Here is a 19,552-nt window from a genome sequence, read left to right on the forward strand (position 1 = left end):
ATTTTAAATTATAATTTTATTTGATTTGAAATTTATTTTTAAAGAATAAAAAAAGGGAAGGATATTTTATGTAAGGAGTTTAGTTTATATATTCTTTTTCACTCAGTATGAATTGATATAACGCTGTAAATATTTCCTAGAAAACTCCAAGGGGTTAAGTAGAACTCGTTCAAATATACCCGGTTCAACTACACACTATATAAACCACGTCGAGCCGTTCAACAACACAAATTGTATTTCACGCTCATAAACTTTCTTAATCAATCGACATAACAGAAAAGAAACAGTTTAGGCGATGTCAAAATCAAGTGAAAATGGAGAGCGTCCGGCGAATTTATCTCACACATTCAAGTACTTGCTCGGTCAGTTATTTTTCTTCTCACTTTATCCTCGTTCAATTTCACATATTTGTTTAGTAATGTGTTTATATTTGTAGCTACTCAATTTTTATCAAGGGGAATACCATTCATATTCAACTCTTGGATCGTTCGACACCTCACTGAAGAAGATTATGCGGTGATTCTAATTTAATCACTGTTCTATATCGTATCCATATTTTTTGATTTCAATTTTTGTAATTCTCAGTAATTATCATCTTCCCATAGAGTAAGCGATCCAATTAGAAGGTGTTTCTGAATTTAAAAAGACAAATTATTGAGCATCTCTGAGTCGAGCGTCTATCGGAAACAACTCTCTACCCGCACAAGGTAGGGGTAAGGTCTGTGTATACACTGTACTCCTCAGACCCCTCTTGTGGGAATATACTGAGAATGTTGTTGTTGTAAATTATTATGCATTGGAATAAAATGAGCCCAAATAAAGTAGATTGAATATAGAAGATCCCAAGGGTATGACCTAGCGGTCAATAATTATACATATTCAATGAATTTCTTAAGACAAATATAGGGTTTGAACCAAAGCTTTTAGGTTCGGCCGAACCCGTAACTCAAAGGCTAGCTCCGTTCCTGCCATCAATGAAGTGGAGGCACCCTGGTCTTTGGTAGATGATAAATGTTAGGTGATTTCTTCCCATCTGCCTAAGCGTTGGTAGATACTTGTACCGGTGGAAGTAGCAGGTATCCTGTGGAATAGACTAGGTGCACTCAAGCTAGCCTGACACCACCTTTATAAAAAACGAATATAGAGGATTCTTATAAGCGATCCCAACTAGTTCATGATTGAAGGTTTGTCGTTTTTGTTGTTTTCTGTATATGAATATATTTATAATCGCAAATTTGAACCCTGGTCCTTGGAGACTAGAGTTCAAATATCGGCGGACACAAAAAACGCTAGGTGGTTTCTTCCAATACGTCTAAGACTTGGTGGGTAGAGTTATCCGGTACCTGTATTGATGAGTAGTGGGAGGTAGCAGGTACCAAATAGAGTAGTTGAGGTGCGCTAAGCTGGCCCCAACACCACTTTTATTAAAAAAGTTGAATGTAGAAGATTCTTATAAGCGACACCAACTAGTTAGGGATTGAAGTTTTGTTGTTTTTGTTGTTTCCTGTATATATCAATATATTTGTAGGTGCAATTTTGTTAATAAGTTGGTTTGCAGTTGCTTGTTCTCACTAGTTGTACTCTTCTTGGCGGTGAGAATACAACATTTGGAAAGATTACTATAGGTAAAAGTAAGAAAAGGGAAACTGCTATTCATTTCGTGGTATTTCATATTATATTATACTGAATAGAAGTTTGTAAGCCCGAACAGGTGATCAAAGTTGAACAAACGAAAGTATGAATTGGTCGTTGTATTAGAGTTAGTATTTCGGATATATTCTGAAATAGTAGTTGAAGTATGTAATAGTTTGCTGGAGAGGTTCCATAGTAAGTTTATTTAGTTATTGGCGCTAAGCTTATCTCGAACCAATAACATACAAAGTCTCTCTAGAACCTCAAAAACATCAGGAACATGGTAGAGAAAAAGTTCCGGGCAAGGTAGGGGAAAGTTAAGTATGTCCTCGCAGGAGTTTGATAAACTTGTAACTAAATATTCCACTGCATCGATTACTTTCAATGGTTTTACAGAGGGCACTCAGACAATGTTATGGTGAAGTGAAACCTGATAGTTGCTGGTCAATAGTTTAGGAGGACTTGTTGCCTTGCAATGGATGGGGTCAAGATCCTGGCATCTGGTTTTGAGATGGATGAAAGCAACAGAGCATTCTATGGCCGAGACTCTTCCTTCTCTTCTTCTTCCTAAGATTCCACCACACCCATCAAGAGCCAAGCTTCCCGCGTCCAAACCCCAGTAAAGTTCTTCGGCAACCGAGCCCTCACGCGCCGCCAACTCGCCTGTTTTTACGGCGACATCTCAGCCACGCGCCGGCGCGTGTGGCTTTTTCCGGTGACTTTTCAATTTTTTTTCTTCAGACAACCTCTTCTCGAGGCTTTTCCGAGCCTTCCCGTGTCAGTTTCACCAAATTCCAACGACTTTTTCTTTTTCCAACCATTAAACCCCACATTCTGGCGATTGATTCCTTTGTTCAGTACGAGAAAACCTTCCTCCCTTCCTATATACTGATTTCACCCACTGTGATTACTGTTATTCCAACTATTGAGGCTTTTTCCGGCCAGCTTTTTCGGGACAGCCGCATTTAGAATATAATGGATTGTACAGAGAGAAGCTCTTTCTTCTCTCTAGAATCTAGAAAACTGGAAAATATGTCTTTTATCAAAGCTGTCTCTTGGCCAGCCCTAGAACTTGGGGGAAGATGCCATCGAAAGCTCGACGTAGGGCAGGAGCCGCACTTCTCGCTGTCCGAGGAGCACACTCTCAGGCGCAAGGGATTCTTGGAATCTAGTCTCATTGGGTCTTTCTCCAAATAGGTTGGTTCTCCAGAGGCTGTTAGGAACTGGGCATCAGAGGCATGGAACGTCAAGGACGGGCTGAAAATATCGCAACTGGGGGACACTCAATATCTCTTTCGTTTTGTTGACAAGTCTCAAGCTTCAGAAATTCTTGTCAGAGGAAACAGGTGGTTCGATGGGAACTTCTTAAATCTAGACAGATGGGTGGAGCATGATGGGTGTCTTGACCCTCGCTTCACTGGCGAAATATTGGTGGTCAACATGGTGGGTCTACCTGTGCATCTTTGGTGTCTTGACCTATTCAAGAAGATAGGGGAAATCTGTGGGATTTTTATTGATGTCACTTGCAGTTTACACGATCTCTCGCGATTGAGGATTGTGGTGAGGAAAGGAGGCAGAATCCCTGTCTCCACTGTGGTGGAAGATGGCTACTTGAGTTCTAGGGTTTGGTTGAGCCCTGAATTTCGCCCTATCTTTATGCCTGTGATAGTGGCGGAAGAAAACGGAAGGTCAAATAGAAGGGAGGGGAGGAGAAATCAGTCTCTGAGGGGAGGGGAGGGCTCACCGGATCACTGGATTAAGCCGGAATCAGACGTTAGATCGAGAAGAGACGGGAGTTTTGAAATTGGGGGAGGAAGACAAAATTTTAACAGGAGGAGAAGACGTATATGGGTTAGTGATGCGGGTTGGAAAGGCAGAATGAGCCGATCCTCTTCTAATTATCATAGGGCCGGGCAAGTTTTCAGCAAGTATAGGCCTGGGCCTCCTCACATGGGCCCAACAACTTTCCCCAATTCCATTAGAATTGATCTTAAGGGCCCCAGATTATTTCAAGCTGCGCATGATAAGACTCCTAAGCATATGGGAACAGTCGTTCCTCCTTCTTCTGGCCATGGTACTTCACACAGTGGCACTCCTTCACCGAGCTCTAGTGACCTGTGCCCCTCTACGATGGCCGCTGCTGCATGGGAAGAACCGGCTAAAGATGGTGCTGTTAATCCACGACCCCCCGCCTCTAATGGACCCAGTTCCATCAACCCTTCACCTGCTCCTGGGCTTAGTTGTGCTAAGGTCACACTTAAAGTTTCTTTTTCGTCTGGGGAGATTGTTGAGCATGCCCCAAATGTTAGTGTCGGACCAGTACTTTCAGTTAATATGCCGCCAAGGGTTTCATGCTCTCTTCCTCCATGCTACCCTACTGATGGTTCTGGACATTCCTATAGCAGCGGGGTGTTAATTTCAGAGGTTGCTGCCCCTCAAGGAAATGGTGAGACCCTTTCGGAGGTTAAAACTCCTAGTGCTAGCAATGCTATGGTCTTGTATTCCTCTGGTAGTAGCAAGGAAAGGGTACATATAGAAGACGCCTGCCCAATTTCGGCACGGATTGGAGGAGGGGATATGTCTTTCTGGATGGAGGATAAACTATTAAACTTTGGGAAGTTTCTAGGTGTTTCTGTTGAAGGGAAGGAAGATAGGGTGTTAGAACTGTTGAGGGAGATTGAGCAACAATCTCTTTACGATGGTGCAGGAGGGGGGGTATTTGGGTAAAGGTGTTAAGCAAAATAACTTAGGGGATGTAGTGGTGTATCAGAGAAGGGGGCGAGTGTGTGACAGAAAGAAAGGGACCTCGGCTAGGGGGGGTGGGGAAATGGGGGCTATTGTCGCTTATGGAAGTTAAGATCCTTTCATGGAATGTGAGGGGATGAATGACCCAAACAAAAGGGTCATCATCAAAGTGGGAGTTAGGGAGTGGGGTGCCAACCTAGTTTGTTTTCAGGAGACCAAAATGGAAGTTTTGTCGGATGCGATCGTGAGAAGTGTCTAGGGAGGTAGTTGGGTGAAATATGACTGGATCCCAGCAGCGGGAAGTGCCGGGGGCATTCTACTTATGTGGGATGATAGAAGCTTGGAGGTAAAGGAGATTAGGAAGGGAGTTTTCTCTTTGGCAGCTCTCGTCAAAGATAGAGTGAGTGGGGTGGAGTGGGGATTTGGGGGAGTGTATGGGCCGGTAGGGGAAGGGTCCAAGGTGTCTTTCTGGGAGGAACTGGCCAATATTATGGGGGAATGGGACATTCCATGGGTTCTAGGGGGAGACTTTAACACTATTAGATTCCCGGAGGAGAGATTAGGGTGTAGTTTGATTTCGAGGGCCATGGAGGAGTTTTCTGACTTCATCAATGATCACTTTCTCATTGACCTTCCTCTGTCAAGGGAAAGGTTTACTTGGGCCAGGGTGGAGGATTCCAACTCAAGGTCTAGACGTGATAGATTCCTGACATCTCCCTCATGGGATGAGCTGGTGCCGAATGTGCTGCATATTCCTTTACCTAGGTTGACTTCAGATCATTTGCGTATTTTGCTAGATGGATGCAGAGGGTGGGGGGTGCGTGCTCCCTTCCGATTCGAAAATATGTGGTTGAAAGTGCCAGGGTTCGGTGACAAGGTGAAAGAATGGTGGACAAACTACGGGGTATCAGGGACACCTTTATTCCGTCTTTCGAAGAAACTTAAATTGCTCAAGGGAGATATTATTAGGTGGAATAAGGAGGTTTTTGGGAGGGTAGAGGTTAAAATGAGGGAGCTTATGCATGAATTGGGGGAATTAGAAAGAGGGGAAGGGGCGAGGGAGTTAGATGAATCTGAGAAAGCGAGATTGGGGGAGGTTAAGAGGGAAATAGTCGAGTTAGCAATAGCTCAGGAGACTAGTTGGCGGCAAAAATCGAGGGCGCTCTGGTTAAAGGAGGGGGATTTGAATGCCAAGTTTTTCCATAGGGTGGCGGTTGCAAATCGAAGGAGAAACTTCATAGAGTCCTTAGTTGTGGATGGAGTGAGGATTGAGGGAGAGGAGGAGGTAAAAGGGGCGATAGCGGGGTTTTATGAGAACTTATATAAAGAGGAAGTTAGTTGGAGGCCGACTTTGGGGGGAATAGAGTTCAACCATATAGGGGAGGGAGACAACGAGTGGCTAGAAAGGGTTTTCGAGGAGGAGGAGGTGCACGAGGCTGTGTCGAGTTGTGCTGGTGATAAGGCCCCCGGGCCTGATGGTTTCTCCTTGGCTTTCTTTCAGCTCTTTTGGGACACCATCAAGGGGGAGTTGATGGAAGCCATTGAATACTTCCATGTGAATGGTGTTTTCGAGAGAAGTATCAATGCTTCCTTTATTACTATTGTGCCTAAGAAAGAAGGTGCATCTTGTATCAGAGACTACAGGCCTATTAGTCTCGTGGGGAGCATTTACAAGATTATTTCTAAAGTGCTTTCCAACAGACTTAAGAAGGTTCTTGACATGACTGTTTCGTCCTCCCAGAATGCGTTTGTGGAAGGTAGGCAGATCCTGGATGCTGCTTTGGTGGCAAATGAACTTGTAGACTCCAGAAGGAAAAATAGAGAACCCGGCTTACTATGCAAGTTGGACCTTGAGAAGGCTTTCGACCATGTCAATTGGGAGTTCCTGGACTTCATTATGATGCGGATGGGGTTTGAGGCAAGATGGAGAGGATGGATCAAGTTCTGCATTTCCTCAATCAGATTCTCTGTCCTGGTTAATGGTAGCCCGTGTGGTTTCTTTGGCAGCTCCAGGGGTCTCAGGCAAGGTGACCCCTATCCCCCATGTTATTCATTCTAGTTATGGATGCTCTGAGCAAAATGATGGATCGTGCGGCGGGCAGAGGCTTCTTGAGAGGATTCTCAGCTCCGATTGGGGTGCTCAGTGCCCAAAGAGTCTCACATTTACTTTTTGCGGATGACACACTGGTTTTCTGTGATGCCGATATGGATCAGTTGACCTACCTGAAGCAGGTCCTGCAGTGGTTTCAGTTAGTATCAGGACTCAAAATCAACATCGGCAAGTGTGAGATTTTCCCGGTAGGTGAGGTTACTAATATTGATGCCTTGTCTGGTGTTCTCAGATGCAAGGTGGGCTCCCTTCCCACTACTTACCTGGGCCTCCCTTTGGGCGCTTCATATAAGGATACTACGGTTTGGAATCCAGTGATCGAGCAGGTTGAAAAAAGATTAGCAAGCTGGCAGAAACGGTATATGTCAAAAGGAGGTAAGGAAGTGCTTATCAAAAGCACTTTATCGAGTATGCCCACCCATTACTTATCCTTATTGCAAGCACCGGTGAGAATCACAGAAAAACTGGAGCGACTTCAAAGGAACTTTCTTTGGGATGCGGCGGATGGAACTAGAAAGTTTCATCTAGTGAATTGGCAGACAGTCACTTCCCCAAAGTAGTGGGGTGGACTTGGAGTGAAAGACCTTAGGGTATTTAACAGAGCTTTAATGGGGATGTGGCTGTGGAGATTCGGGGTAGAAGAGCATGCTCTATGGAGGGAGGTCATAGTAGAAAAGTACGATTCCATGGGAGGGGGTTGGAGGACCAAGGCAATTACAACACCTTTCTGGTGTGGCATGTGGAGGAGCATCATGAAGAATTGGGAAGCATTCAGTGGCAACATCACTTACAGGGTGGGAGATGGAAGGAGAATCGGCTTTTGGAATCATAGGTGGTGTGGAGAGTATACTCTGAGGGTCTCCTTCCCCCACGTCTTCAGAGTTTCAAACCAGAAGGAACTGATGGTCCAACAGATTCGTAAGGAGCATGAAGGGGGTAGTATGAGACCTCTCATTCAGAAGGAACATACAAGATTGGGAGATTGCGGAACTCCAAGATTTGTTGGCACTGCTATATGGCCAAGACAGGCCCCGACCATCCTGCGACTCTTGGAGATGGGGCTTGCGTGGCGATGGTTTGTTCACCGTAAAGTTCTTTTACCAGAGTAGGTTGGTGAGAAAGGAGACCACTTTTTCATACTCCTCGATCTGGATTCCTAGGGCGCCCACGAAGGTGTGCTTTTTTGCATGGCTAGCGGCGAGAGGAGTGATCTTGACTGCTGAAAATCTCCGAAAGAGAGGAATTACACTTGTTAGTTGGTGCTACATGTGTAAAAGCTCAGGGGAAGAAGTTGATCACCTTTTGTTGCATTGCCCTGTGTCCTCTGCTTTGTGGAGGGCAATCCTGAATCTTTTTGGTGTTCAATGGGTGATACCAAGCACTGTAAAGGAAATCTTATATAGCTGGGCCGGTTTCCGTAGAAGAAGAAAGCAAAAGGCGTGGAAGTTCGCCCCGTTAGCTCTCATGTGGATAGTATGGGGGGAGAGAAATAGGAGAGCTTTTGAGGAGATTGAGTCTCCTTTTTCACATCTTAAGAATAGTCTTTTATCTTTGATCGCTTTTTGGTGCACTCATTTAGCCCCTACTTGTATAGAAAATTGGGCGTCTTTTGTAGAGAATCATGTTCTGATGTAAATTCTCTACGTTTTGGTATACTTCGTGTATACGGGAGTTCTCTCCCTTTTGATTAATACAATTTACCTTATCAAAAAAAAGTTATCGGCGCTACTGCGTTGATGTTAAATTTGAATTATAAAAGATGGCAACATCTGCTTCTCCACGGAAATACGAAAATAGGGAGAAGTCAACCAAATAAGGTGGATTAAAGAATGAGAAAAATTCTCTTACTTTTTCTTGCCGTAAGCTTTTAGTTGGTTTCCTTTCCTTTTTCTTGGATAAGCTTTTGTGGCTGACTGGTTGTTACTAGACAACACAACATCTGCGTTGACATGTACCATATCGATTCACCATAATTTTCTTTGATGTTTGTGGTGATTTGAGTTCAAGAACATGTTACCAATTAACTCAGATACTTTATTGTACTTTTCAGCCTGACTTCTTGGTTTTATGTACAGGAATTTGTCTAACATCTTTTTTTGTGCATCATGCAGTTGTATGCTGTACAATTTCACTTGTTCATTACTTGTGTGCTTTTTCTTAGTCGAGAGGGCTTCAGGCGAGCATGCATGAGGGCTGACATTTATTGGTACTATTGGATTTTTTTTTCATGCTTCTTTTAGTTTGTTCTTTGCATTTCATTTCAGAACTTCTTTTAGCTTCAATAAATAAAATTATCAAATCAATTCCGTCTCTCTATATTGAAATTAAAGAGTTCAATGCTTATCTCGTGTAATAAGCATATATTTTGCTTCAAGTTGTTATGGTCATAGTCAATAAAATGCTCTTTTCTGTTTTTGTCGGGAAATTATGAAAATCTGTTTTATGTGATCCACATTATACCTAATTATGCTTGTTATTTACCAATTGGAATAGCGGTGAAACTAATCTCCAGATTATAACTTCTTTAAAAAGAAAATACTATATTTGTACTTACACAAGAACCAGGTAGGTGTATTACCAAAGATTTCCATTTAAGTTGCAAAGAGCTCAAAAAGTTTGTAAAATCATCCACTTCCTTTTACATTTTCCTGTCTTCTCCACAAAATTCACCGTTTTTTTCTCAGCATTGACGTAAAAAATGTAAAAGGCCTATCTGGTGAAGGACTTCCACGTCTGTAACAACGTGGATAATCAGTTGAAACTTTCTAGAGGTTCTTGACAAAGACGACATCAAATAGGTGGTTAAGGTTTTGAGTTCTCAGAATAAATATGTGAGACAGGGCTAGAGGATATGACATTTTAGAAAACCAAATGTCAGATGTTTGACCATTCAGATGGCACTCGTAATATAAAGTTCAATTAGCTAACAGACCCCTAAAGTTAAGCAAATAGAGGGTGTAGTCTATCTGGTTTGACATTGTGTAGTGCCAGCGGGATGAGTACATGAAGGTTCTTTTATCTTTTGTTTCTGTCATTCTGTTTCTTCTTTGAGACTTTCGTTAGAAATATATATAAATATACCTACATATATATTGGATCTGCTTTTGAAGTTTGGAAGTCATTGTGTTTAAATTGCAGTGGCGGATCATCAAGGAGAGAAAATGCAGCAAAACTGTTGAAAGTAGCATGGATGACCCTCCCTTTGGGAATAATTGTCACATTTGCGGGATGTCTTTTTGTTATGTGGTGGCAAGAACTAAGTTACTCTAGTCAATATGCACAGGCTATATGGATAAATGGTGAGCTTAAACTTTGATATACAGTCTTTAAGGCATTGTGTTGCGTCCCTATTCTACAAGCTGGTTATCAATATGAGTCAGGAAACCTATGCTTTCTATGGTTAAATGGTTGCATCTGTTTTCGGCTTTTGAACTGTCACTTGTGAGGGTTTGTATGTATGCGCTTCAGAAGTCATGTCGTTGGCTGTTTGTCTTTGGCTTCAATGTGATTTTAACATAATCCTGGCCTGCTTAGAACCGTTTCTTCTACCTACATCTGGTTGGAGGTTTGAGACTTGAATATATCATGTATTGGATTGTCCCTGAAGTTGATTTTGGCGTGACTTTTTGGGGGAAAATTCTCGTCTGACTTTTTTTATTTTTATTGGAAATTTTATTTCCATTGACCAGGTTTTGCATGTATACTGGAGCTACTAGCCGAACCCTTTTACATCTTATCCCAGAATTTACTTCTCCTTAAGTTGCGTCTGATTGTTGAAAGTGCAGCTACCCTTTCACGATGCATAGCTACCTACATCCTCATTGTAAAGCTACCTGGCATGGTAAACAACTATTGATCGTCTTCATTATTTACTCTTTTATAGTTTTCATTTTTTATTTTTATCTTTATTACGGTAAAGTTTAAGTGAGTTTACTGTTAGGTGCTTTCCAGTCATGTTTCTTTATAACATGAAGTACTGCCTTAAATTGTTTATGCAAAAGATGGATCCTATTGTTGCTCGGTGGAATAATATACCTCTTGAGGATTGAATTATATTATGAATAGTAATCATATCGCGTTAATTTATGAAGTTTAGTCCTAAAAAATGGCTTTGATGAAATGCCAATTTGACCATTGAATGTGTGCAGAAACAATGTTTTGCCACCCATCTACATAGTTTGAAGGCTAATGTTTAGTTAATCTAGTTTTTGGTGTAATCTTAAACATATAAGTGATGTAAATTCTCTGATGGACTTTATTAGATGTTGTCATTTCTTAAAAGGACCCTACTTTTGTACTTGGTTGCATCTCCGTGATGCTTCTGGTAATTCCAATTGCTAGAAGGAGCTGCCAGCACAGTAAATATTTGGTGGATTTCAGCAAAGTTATCCATCATGCCTTATTTCACACATTCTTCCTTTGATAATTCAAATTTGAAAGACATGATTCCATTTACTTATTTAATTTTTGGTCCACCATTTCTGGTAGGTGAATGAGTTTTTATCTTCTGTAGTTCCTAATTTGATGATCTTTCAATAAAATCTGCGTAATTTTTTCCATGTCCTAGGTCTATATGCTTGCATGAGTTACTTGCAGGGATGCCTGAACTTAATTTGGTTTAGTTGTGGTGACAAATTTTGAAAATCAAAATTTCAAATCTTCAGGAGAAAGCATAATACCCATATTTAAGATTAGGATTTCTTACTTTCAGGAGAAAGCAATTGTATTTGCCTTGTCACAAGTCGCATTTGGAGCGTGTGTGTTCTTTGGCTACTGGGGCTACTTTCTTTTTTTTCACATGTATAGCAGTTCTGAGCTCTTCCCTTTTGGGTAAGAATTCTAATGTTTACTCATCCTCTTTTGTTCGCATGCATGTTATACGCTTCATATTTTCTTTTGATAAGTGATATGTAAAGTAAGGCACAAGCGGGTGCTTATAGCAGATTTACAGACAAAGCACAAAAACATCTAGAGAGAGAGAGAGAGAGAGAGGGAGGCGGGAGAGAGAGAAAGATGGAGAGAGACAGGTGGTAGTAGATGCACATAATGCATCTGTATTGGTCCTAAAGAAAAAAAGTCATCTTTTTATGAGAATGGAGCTTTTTCCTTCTTTTGAAAGTGGGGGTGGCTGGGGCGTGAAGAAATACAAAGGAATGAGTGGAAGCCTGCTCTGGTTTGGTTCTATCAATTGTTTAACTTTGTTCACAAAATCTCTCTGCACTCCTCTCTTATATTGACAGTCATTTTCTTCTTGTCATTGGAATTTATTTTATTTGACAGTCAACACCCTATTAGTGTAGGAAATGGAGGCATTGATGAGCAACTTTCGAAAATGTGTATGTTGTTTACCTTTCAATCTTGCCGCAAGTTGCTTCTTCAAGAAGGAGAAAAGATGGTTCTTGTGTGGTTGGACACACCATATAACCAAGCAGTATATGGGCTTGTAGACAAACTAGGTATGCTTTAGCTAACTATTATTGCCTTCTACTTACGGCCTTTCTTAACAAAGCAGCATATTGCTACCGGATACAAACATATAAATTGATTTTTCAGGCAGCTTAGTGGTTAGGCTGGTATTTCTCCCATTTGAAGAAAGTTCATATGCTACATTTGCAAGGTCTGCATCAGGTTTATTCGCCTTCCTCTTAGGACTCTTGTTGGTTATAGGACTTCATTTAATCATTTTATTTTTTCAATTCATATGTTTTTCTAAATCTTGCTTAGTTGTTGTCATGGTGACTAATGCTAATTTGATTTCACAAGGGGGAGGGGAAGTGCAAGGAGAGGGAAATTCATCAAGTTACTTCCTTAGTTGCACTATTGTTCATATATTCTGACACACAATTATTAGGAGAGTAAAAGATATAAGAATTCCTCCTTTTCTGTCTAGATTTGGGAGGTTAGATGGCCCATTTTTGCTTGCTTACCAAACAGGGAAATGACAAATAATCATCCTTCTACATACCTCTTTTCGCCCTACAGATCCTGTTCTTAACATGATTTATTGATTGGCTCGTATGGAAGTTTTTCATGCCTTATTGAAAGACAAGACGCAGATACAATGGTGGTTCCTCAAGTGATGCATGCCTATTAAGAAATACTTCTGAACCAAAGGTTTACTGGTTTTTACTAGTTGTCGGCATGTTTTACATTTCTGGTTTGACTTTTCAGGATTTTGCACAGAAGCTAAGAAATAGATAAATGAGCTTATCTTTTTCTTTAACCATAACAACCTACATGAACTATTGCTTTTGACTATTTTCTGATGCTACTTGGTGTATTTATTTCTTTTAACCGAATTTTGCTTGGTTTATTACTTCCATGAACTAGGTTTATTGGTAACATGAAGGTACTGTGCACTTGTCAGACTTAACCTCTTCCAGGATCTCAATCTGTAGGCCTTTGATCTTAATCTTTTCAAAAAAACTGGTATTTGAAGAAAAAGTATCTTCGATAGCAAAAGGCAAAAGGCCATCTTATTTTTCCTAAAAAGCTTCTTTGACTTGATGACAGAAATTGATACTGTATTCTCCAAGAATTCTGGTTTAGTGCACCAAAACCCAATGAGTAGCTATATTTCAGCCATGGCTTACAGCTTCATCTCCAAACTTGCTACCATTTACTTAACCTTGTCTCTGATATTACATTATTGGGGTTTGTCGCCACCACAAAGCTGTAAACCAAAATTTTAACTTTATGCTAATGACTTTCTTCTGTCATTCAATTTGAAGTGGCAATTTGATACCTCAGCTGTTTCACTGTTTTGACAGGTAAAGACACGCAGAAGCAAAAGAAATTGGGAAAAAGTTTGACTGAGGCTTTGAAACTTGTTTTACTAATAGGTAACTATGACATCTTACATAATTGAACTTGCTTCAACATTACTTTGATCTTCTCTTTTTCATTTTTATTTATTTATTTATTTGCATCTGTTTTGGAAATCATTGTAGCTATAAAGCTGGACTCGTCGTTACCTACATTTACTTATCCTACTGGCTCATAATCAACATTTTCTAGTAGTTTTACCCAAGTCTCAATTTTCCCTGACCGTTGTCTTAGCAAACATTGGCAAGACTTCCCTAATCCAGTTTTACAAAATTATCGACGTCAGTGTACAAATGATGTCAAGCCTTTTTGGAAATGATTCTACTGGTAAACATTCTGGGTGCTAATCATCGACCTTCTGACAACTTATACGGTATGTCTGATGCACATGCATAGGAAGCGATGTATTTTCTTACAGGAATTCAACCTAGTCTTTCGAATATGAGTATTGCTTCAAAATAAGAGTAAGGATCCTCTCTGTCCTTGTTAATTACTCTTTATACAGTCCTGTATAATATGGCAGAAAAATGCGAGACATTTCTCCCTTTCGCATCATATGGGTTATCTGGAATGAGAAATACGAGATGTTTGAAGGACAAGCTATAGAGTAAAGCATTGTTATTTTAAGCATATTCTAGGCAAACAGAAAGATTTAAATTGCTTAGACACTTTTATGAATTTTTTGGGAGCTCTAAAGATGAAATCTTTTGTAAAGTTAAATGTAGCACCTTGTTGGTGCCATTATGGTAATGTGAAGAAAGAACTCTTTCTGTGTTACCCCCCCAAAAAAAAACTCTCCTCAACTCTCTATGGATCCAAACTCAATCTATGCCAGTCTTTGTTGCAGAAGTGACATTTTTTGTAATGGACTACTAAATCTTGAAGCTAATAAAAACCTGAACTAAAAATATCTTCTTTTGGGCACACGACTAGTGTGGCGACAAATTCACAATCTACCTAAGGAAAAAAAAAAGTACATGAAAGCCTCAAAAGATGGAGGCCGATGTACAAGACTCAGCATTTAAGACTTAACTAAGACTATAAAATGTGTGGAAGACTTGCTACCTGGCTGCCACTGAAATAGACAGCTTCCAAAATATGATACGTTCTCTAGGCTTGCTTTTGCTGGGGCATTTGCTTGGTTAATCAGCATCATTACCATATGCTTCAAACTAATTGTTTCTCTTTTTGATAAATATGCCTCAAACAATAAATTGACACACATTATGCTTCACTTGCTGCTTGTATTTATTACACTGAAAAACTTGGTAAATTTTTATTTCATTTTGGCTCTTAGGTTTTTCAGAATGAATTAGACTCTAAATAGCTTATCTTCATTTTCAAAACTGCTTTTCTTGTAGGTTTGGTTGTCATGGCCTTTGGCCCTAGCTATTCCTACTCTTTCGTCAGATTGCTGTATGGTCGCAAGTGGAGTGATGGAGAAGCTTCAACAGCTCTACGATACTATTTCCTCTATGTAATTCTGTTGGCTATGAATGGTAAGGTCATGTTTGGTTTTCATAATAGAAATCGATTATAATATCTTAAATAAGTGATTATTGAATTTTTTTTATCACTGTTATATAATAACTAAAACCAATTAGAGTTAATGAAACAAATTTGATAGGATTACTGATGAATAAGATAAATGATCCCAAATAAACTGTTTCGCTCCATATTTTATTTGAGTAACGCTAAGTGAGCAGAAAAAGAAGTTCCGTGCTGAAAGGTTTCTGTAATACTGAAATTTGAGGGACCCCCTCAGCAACTGTCAAGTATTTTGGAAGGTCCAGAACGAATCCTATTCCTATCCTTCCTTTTCATTAATTATTTTGGGTGCTTAGGATTCAATTTGATTAGCTACCTTGAGATTTACTATAGGTTTTCTAGTTCAGAAAAATGCTTCTGATCATGAATATTGTGGGCTTTTGACTGCTTCTCAACTCTGTAGATTTTTATATTTGGGCAGCCCATATGTATTGGTGCTTCTGTGATTCCTTTGTATTTTTAACCGGGCCACAGCACATGAACTGGAGCTGATTTACTTCCATACACTCAAATGTGATACTTGGCACCTATTCAACCTATAGCACTCAGTAAAGAAGGCTGGAGAATGTCGAAAACTCTGGAAAACAAACTAGTTTTAGCAACGGGATTATCTTATGAAGTTGGCACGAGATGAGTTTAAATGGAGTAACATGATAAGTGAGTTAATATAACCGATCCCAACTTTTTGGGACTGAGGCGTAATTGTAGTAGGATTATCTTATGAAGCAAGAAGCAGTGTATGATGATAATTAAGAAGGTTCGGTGAAACTTCAAATTTAGTAAATAATGATGTGGGGACATAGCTGTATATATATGGGATAAAAGGTTGTGAAGATTGAAGTTTGAACCTAAGTTGCTCCGACACGGCAGTTTAGGTGCCGCACCCGTGTCGACACGACACTAGTATGGGTGTGGGATCCGTACCGAATCTGGTCAAACAATTTTGGGTACTTTGACCCTGACGGATGGAAAAATTCCTGACAGATACAATTTGATTCCGGAACTAGAACCAAAAGTAGGGTAAATTTGAAGAAAATAGCATATCTTATCCAGGAAATCAATCCTTTACTTATCTACAACTTGAGAATAAAAAAGGAATTCACACTTTACAAGCTATACGCAAGTATTCCACAAAATTTCTCGAATTAAAGATATTTTTATTTTTTTGAATTATTTTTAGCCGGATTCCCGCACCCGTACTTAGAATTTACATCTCGAAGGATCCGACCTCTAGATCCGCACCCTTGTCGGACACCCACACCCGTGTCCGAGCAACTTAGCTCCCAACTTTGGACTTCTATTTTAATGTGTTTGAGTTTGTAAATAACTGTACTGCCGCAGCCTCCACGGCAAAAGTTTCTTAGATAAGAGTACTGTTCATGTTTGAAACTTCTGTGAGGGATGCAGTTTTTGAGCTTTCTGATAAATTTTGGCAAAGCACAGCTGAAGCTCTTAACTGGAATCTGGCCATATTTATCCACCAGTCATTTATTGTTGAAGCGCTACAACCTTGATGCGTGCTTTTGAAATTGGTGACTTTTGTCTGACTTTTTTGGCAGAGGAGAAACTATTGGCAAGTTTCTCGTCTTATTAAATTGTGTGAAAGTTTAAACTGTTAGAGAGTGTACACTTTTATTTACTTAATTATGTCTTAGCACGCCTTCTCACGTGCTAGCCTGATAATTTTTATTGGACAAGCATGTGAATATTTATTAATGGATGGTGGTGCAGCTTGAACTCAGTGATACCATGTGAAATTGTGTGAATCACCTCATCTTAAAGCTTATAATGTTAGAGAGGGGACATTTTGATTTATTTAGTTATTTCTTAACATGTTCAAATGCCATTTGATGGACACCTTTCTTAAATGGTGTGTGGAGCATTCGAGAACTTTGTTACCAGCACTGCCTTTATGAATTGTTATTATTGGAGGTTTTAGCTCATTTTTTCGTACAAATTAGATTTTTTTAATTTTATTATTTATGAAGCTGTTTATTCCCTTGACTTTTGCCTGATAAGGCTACTTATTGCTTTTACATAACTGATAGAAAGCTTATATATTCGTTTTCAAGTAGCTGAGATCTACAATGAAGTATGTTCCCTTCTCGTTTTGCAACCTGCATTATTAATTGCAATAATTGTACCACTGATTTGCTATGTATTTGCTTTCGGCTTGTGAAGACGATATGTTGAATTTGCCCTGGCCTATTAAAGTTTTCTTTAGCTTTACCACCCTTAAGGTTTACAGATACTATTCTGAAATTGTCGAGTTTTTCTTTGTCTTTGGTGCAGGAACATCTGAAGCATTTTTGCATGCAGTCGCAAACGAGATTCAACTCAAGCGCTCAAATGATTCCTTGCTTGTGTTTTCACTGATTTACGTGGTGTTAAATGTTTCTCTTATACGTTCAGCTGGTGCAATTGGGTTGATTTTAGCAAATTCTTTGAGTATCCTTTCCTGATGCATTAAAGTGTTAGATTTCTTCTTTTCCTGAAATTCTGACAGTGGTTGCCTTTTTTTTTTGGGAAAATTGTTGATCAGTGTTTCGCACTGCAGATCTTGATTCAAAAATAAGGCAAGGTCTTACAGTTTGGTGGCGGGTTCTGATTAGGTTGTCGAGGATAGTGAATATCATGTTTGTAACGCTAGTTCCTTGACTTGTTGAAAGATATGGCTTTAAGGATCACTTACTCAGCAATATTCATCAGGAACTATTTCCAGGTATTTGCTAAGCATGTGAAATTATTTTGCTTTACATCATCAAAACCAAGAAATTATCTGATGCTTGAGGATTTTAAATATTTAAGTATTTCAGAAGTCAAAAATTTCCTTGGATGCAGACGAAAACGATGATCTATTCTTTGGATTTTTTTTCTCAGGGTTCGTCCTCATTTTCCTTTCGTAGCTGCCTTCCCTCTGGTTGGACATTTCTGCTTCTTTCTGGAGTAGTCACTCTAATTTCAGAAAAGATATTTTTGGATCGGGATGACTTCTGGAAGACATTCAGCGTTCACTTCATAGTGGGCGTCACCAATTTCATGCTAGCAGCCTTTATCATGTAAGTTTGTAGGGAACTTACGAAAATGACCTTTGCAGCGCTAACATTTTGTTGTCCAATGCACTCTGTGAACTAGAAGTGTAGTAAACTAGGCTCAAATACAGAAAATCAAAACTTAAATGCTCCAATTTGGAAGTCCTGTAACTAAATTGTATTCTGAAAAGCATGACGTGTATATTTCTGAATCTTATCTATCTTAATCTTCAGCTATCGTCGCGAGAGGAGCTTTATCAACAATATCATACGTTTCCGGGAGCATGCTGACTGAAGAAGAAAATCACACTGCAGTAAGGATTTATTTTCCCCCATCTTTAATACTCACAATTCTTTTGTCTTTTATTTTGATGTTGACGTTCACCTAGCATGATGTCTCTCAATGCCAGGTCAAGCAAGAACCTTAGTCATCAGTTATTTTATGGAGAGAAGATGGCATTTAGCTCTTTGATGCATATTGGCAATTCTTTGTTGCATTTAAAGTGAAAGTCATAGTTTACTAGGTATGACAGAACTCTGGTTTGATGTTTTCATGAACTGGTTCCTGTTCCTTCTATTTTGGCCGTAATATTAGCTTAATGCTGCAAGCAGGTGTTTTCACTTTGTCGGGTTTCCACATCAAATCCAAGTGGTTTTGGCATCTCAGAATTGTAATTGTTGAAATCAATTATCTGAATTTTCCAATCGTAAAAGAATGCGTACTTTCAGATAATGTTCGATGAAGGGTGAGAAATTAACTTATTAAGAGACCACATCTTTTTACCTATTAAAAGACAACAAAATTATTAGCTGTTTATAGAGACCACTGATTAATTTGTTTGGTTTACAATGTTCTTTTTCTGCTTATTTTCGATTTCCAGAGGTGGGTTGTCTTATTCTGGTCTTTGCTTTGGATTTCACTTTTTTTGCAAGAATATCCTAGATCAACCAGGATCAAGAACAGATGATAATATAAAGTGATAAATCGTTGTGTTCCCAAGTACATGATACATTGACAGCGTAGTGATTTCCACATATTAATTTCCCGTATTTTATAAATTGGTCGATTATCTTATGCAGTTCTTTTTGTTTCATCTTTCTCCTGCATTTGACACTCATGTCACCTAAGTGATGCAAGGGGCAAAAGGTATCATTCTTTCACTGCTTTCGCCTTTATTCCTTTCTTTCAAACATTATTTGATTGAATTGGAGAACTGATGCAGTGCAGTGGCAGTAAGAATGGTGTCGTTACTATGTTGTGCATCTGTAGCAGTATTGCCCTATCTTTTCATTGGTTTCCTTTTCCCTTTTTTACAAGGTAAAATTATGCAGTATTATTAGTGTGGCATCTAATATGTATACCGTGGTTTTTTGGGTAGAAATAAATTTATTCAGGAGCTTTACTATAACATGACCTTAGAAGCCTTCTGTTCAGCATTAATAGAGGGATTCATATAGTCATCTTATCAATTCTGTTGTCCAGTGCTCGGATGCTCGGATTGCCTCCAACTGCAGTAAAACTTATAAAATCTTTGTTCCTAGTTTGGTTCCTCTTAAAGGATAAAATCTCATTCCTGCTTTTTGCAACTCATAAGTGATCCTCATATAGAAATCAAGTTTAACCAAATAGATAAGAGATGTATACATAGGTCTTCAGCAG

General features: G+C 39.5%; 1 protein-coding gene across 5 annotated transcripts; it reads left to right on the forward strand.

The window, feature by feature from the left end:
• The first annotated feature begins 200 nt into the window (after positions 1 to 200).
• LOC107820688 (uncharacterized) lies at positions 201 to 18,902 on the forward strand. Of its 5 annotated transcripts, none has more exons than XR_012697913.1 (16): positions 201 to 362; positions 437 to 516; positions 8,599 to 8,693; positions 9,626 to 9,786; positions 10,177 to 10,328; positions 11,199 to 11,317; positions 11,783 to 11,943; positions 12,041 to 12,115; positions 13,258 to 13,329; positions 14,674 to 14,811; positions 17,153 to 17,333; positions 17,418 to 17,582; positions 17,741 to 17,919; positions 18,127 to 18,206; positions 18,303 to 18,416; positions 18,505 to 18,902. XR_012697913.1 is itself a non-coding variant. In XM_075227740.1 (15 exons), the coding sequence occupies exons 1-14, from the start codon at positions 296 to 298 to the stop codon at positions 18,185 to 18,187; spliced, it is 1,569 nt and encodes a 522-aa protein (XP_075083841.1). In that variant the 5' UTR covers positions 205 to 295; the 3' UTR covers positions 18,188 to 18,206; positions 18,303 to 18,469. The 5 variants fall into 5 exon arrangements, 1 of the variants encoding a protein (XP_075083841.1); XR_012697911.1 differs by having other exon boundaries at positions 205 to 362; positions 17,153 to 17,308; positions 17,530 to 17,582; positions 18,282 to 18,416; XR_012697910.1 differs by having other exon boundaries at positions 205 to 362; positions 17,153 to 17,308; positions 17,530 to 17,582.
• Positions 18,903 to 19,552: the final 650 nt, after the last annotated feature.

Source organism: Nicotiana tabacum, chromosome 13 (genome assembly GCF_000715075.1).
Source record: "Nicotiana tabacum cultivar K326 chromosome 13, ASM71507v2, whole genome shotgun sequence".
Lineage (NCBI taxonomy): Eukaryota > Viridiplantae > Streptophyta > Magnoliopsida > Solanales > Solanaceae > Nicotiana > Nicotiana tabacum.

Bases quoted from the DNA above. Each gene is read 5' to 3' on its own strand.
- LOC107820688 (XM_075227740.1), top strand. From the start codon at position 296: ATGTCAAAATCAAGTGAAAATGGAGAGCGTCCGGCGAATTTATCTCAC. The intron at 517-8,598 runs GTGATTCTAATT...TGCATCATGCAG, and splicing joins TCACTGAAGAAGATTATGCG to TTGTATGCTGTACAATTTCA. The intron at 10,329-11,198 runs GTAAACAACTAT...TCTTACTTTCAG, and splicing joins TTGTAAAGCTACCTGGCATG to GAGAAAGCAATTGTATTTGC.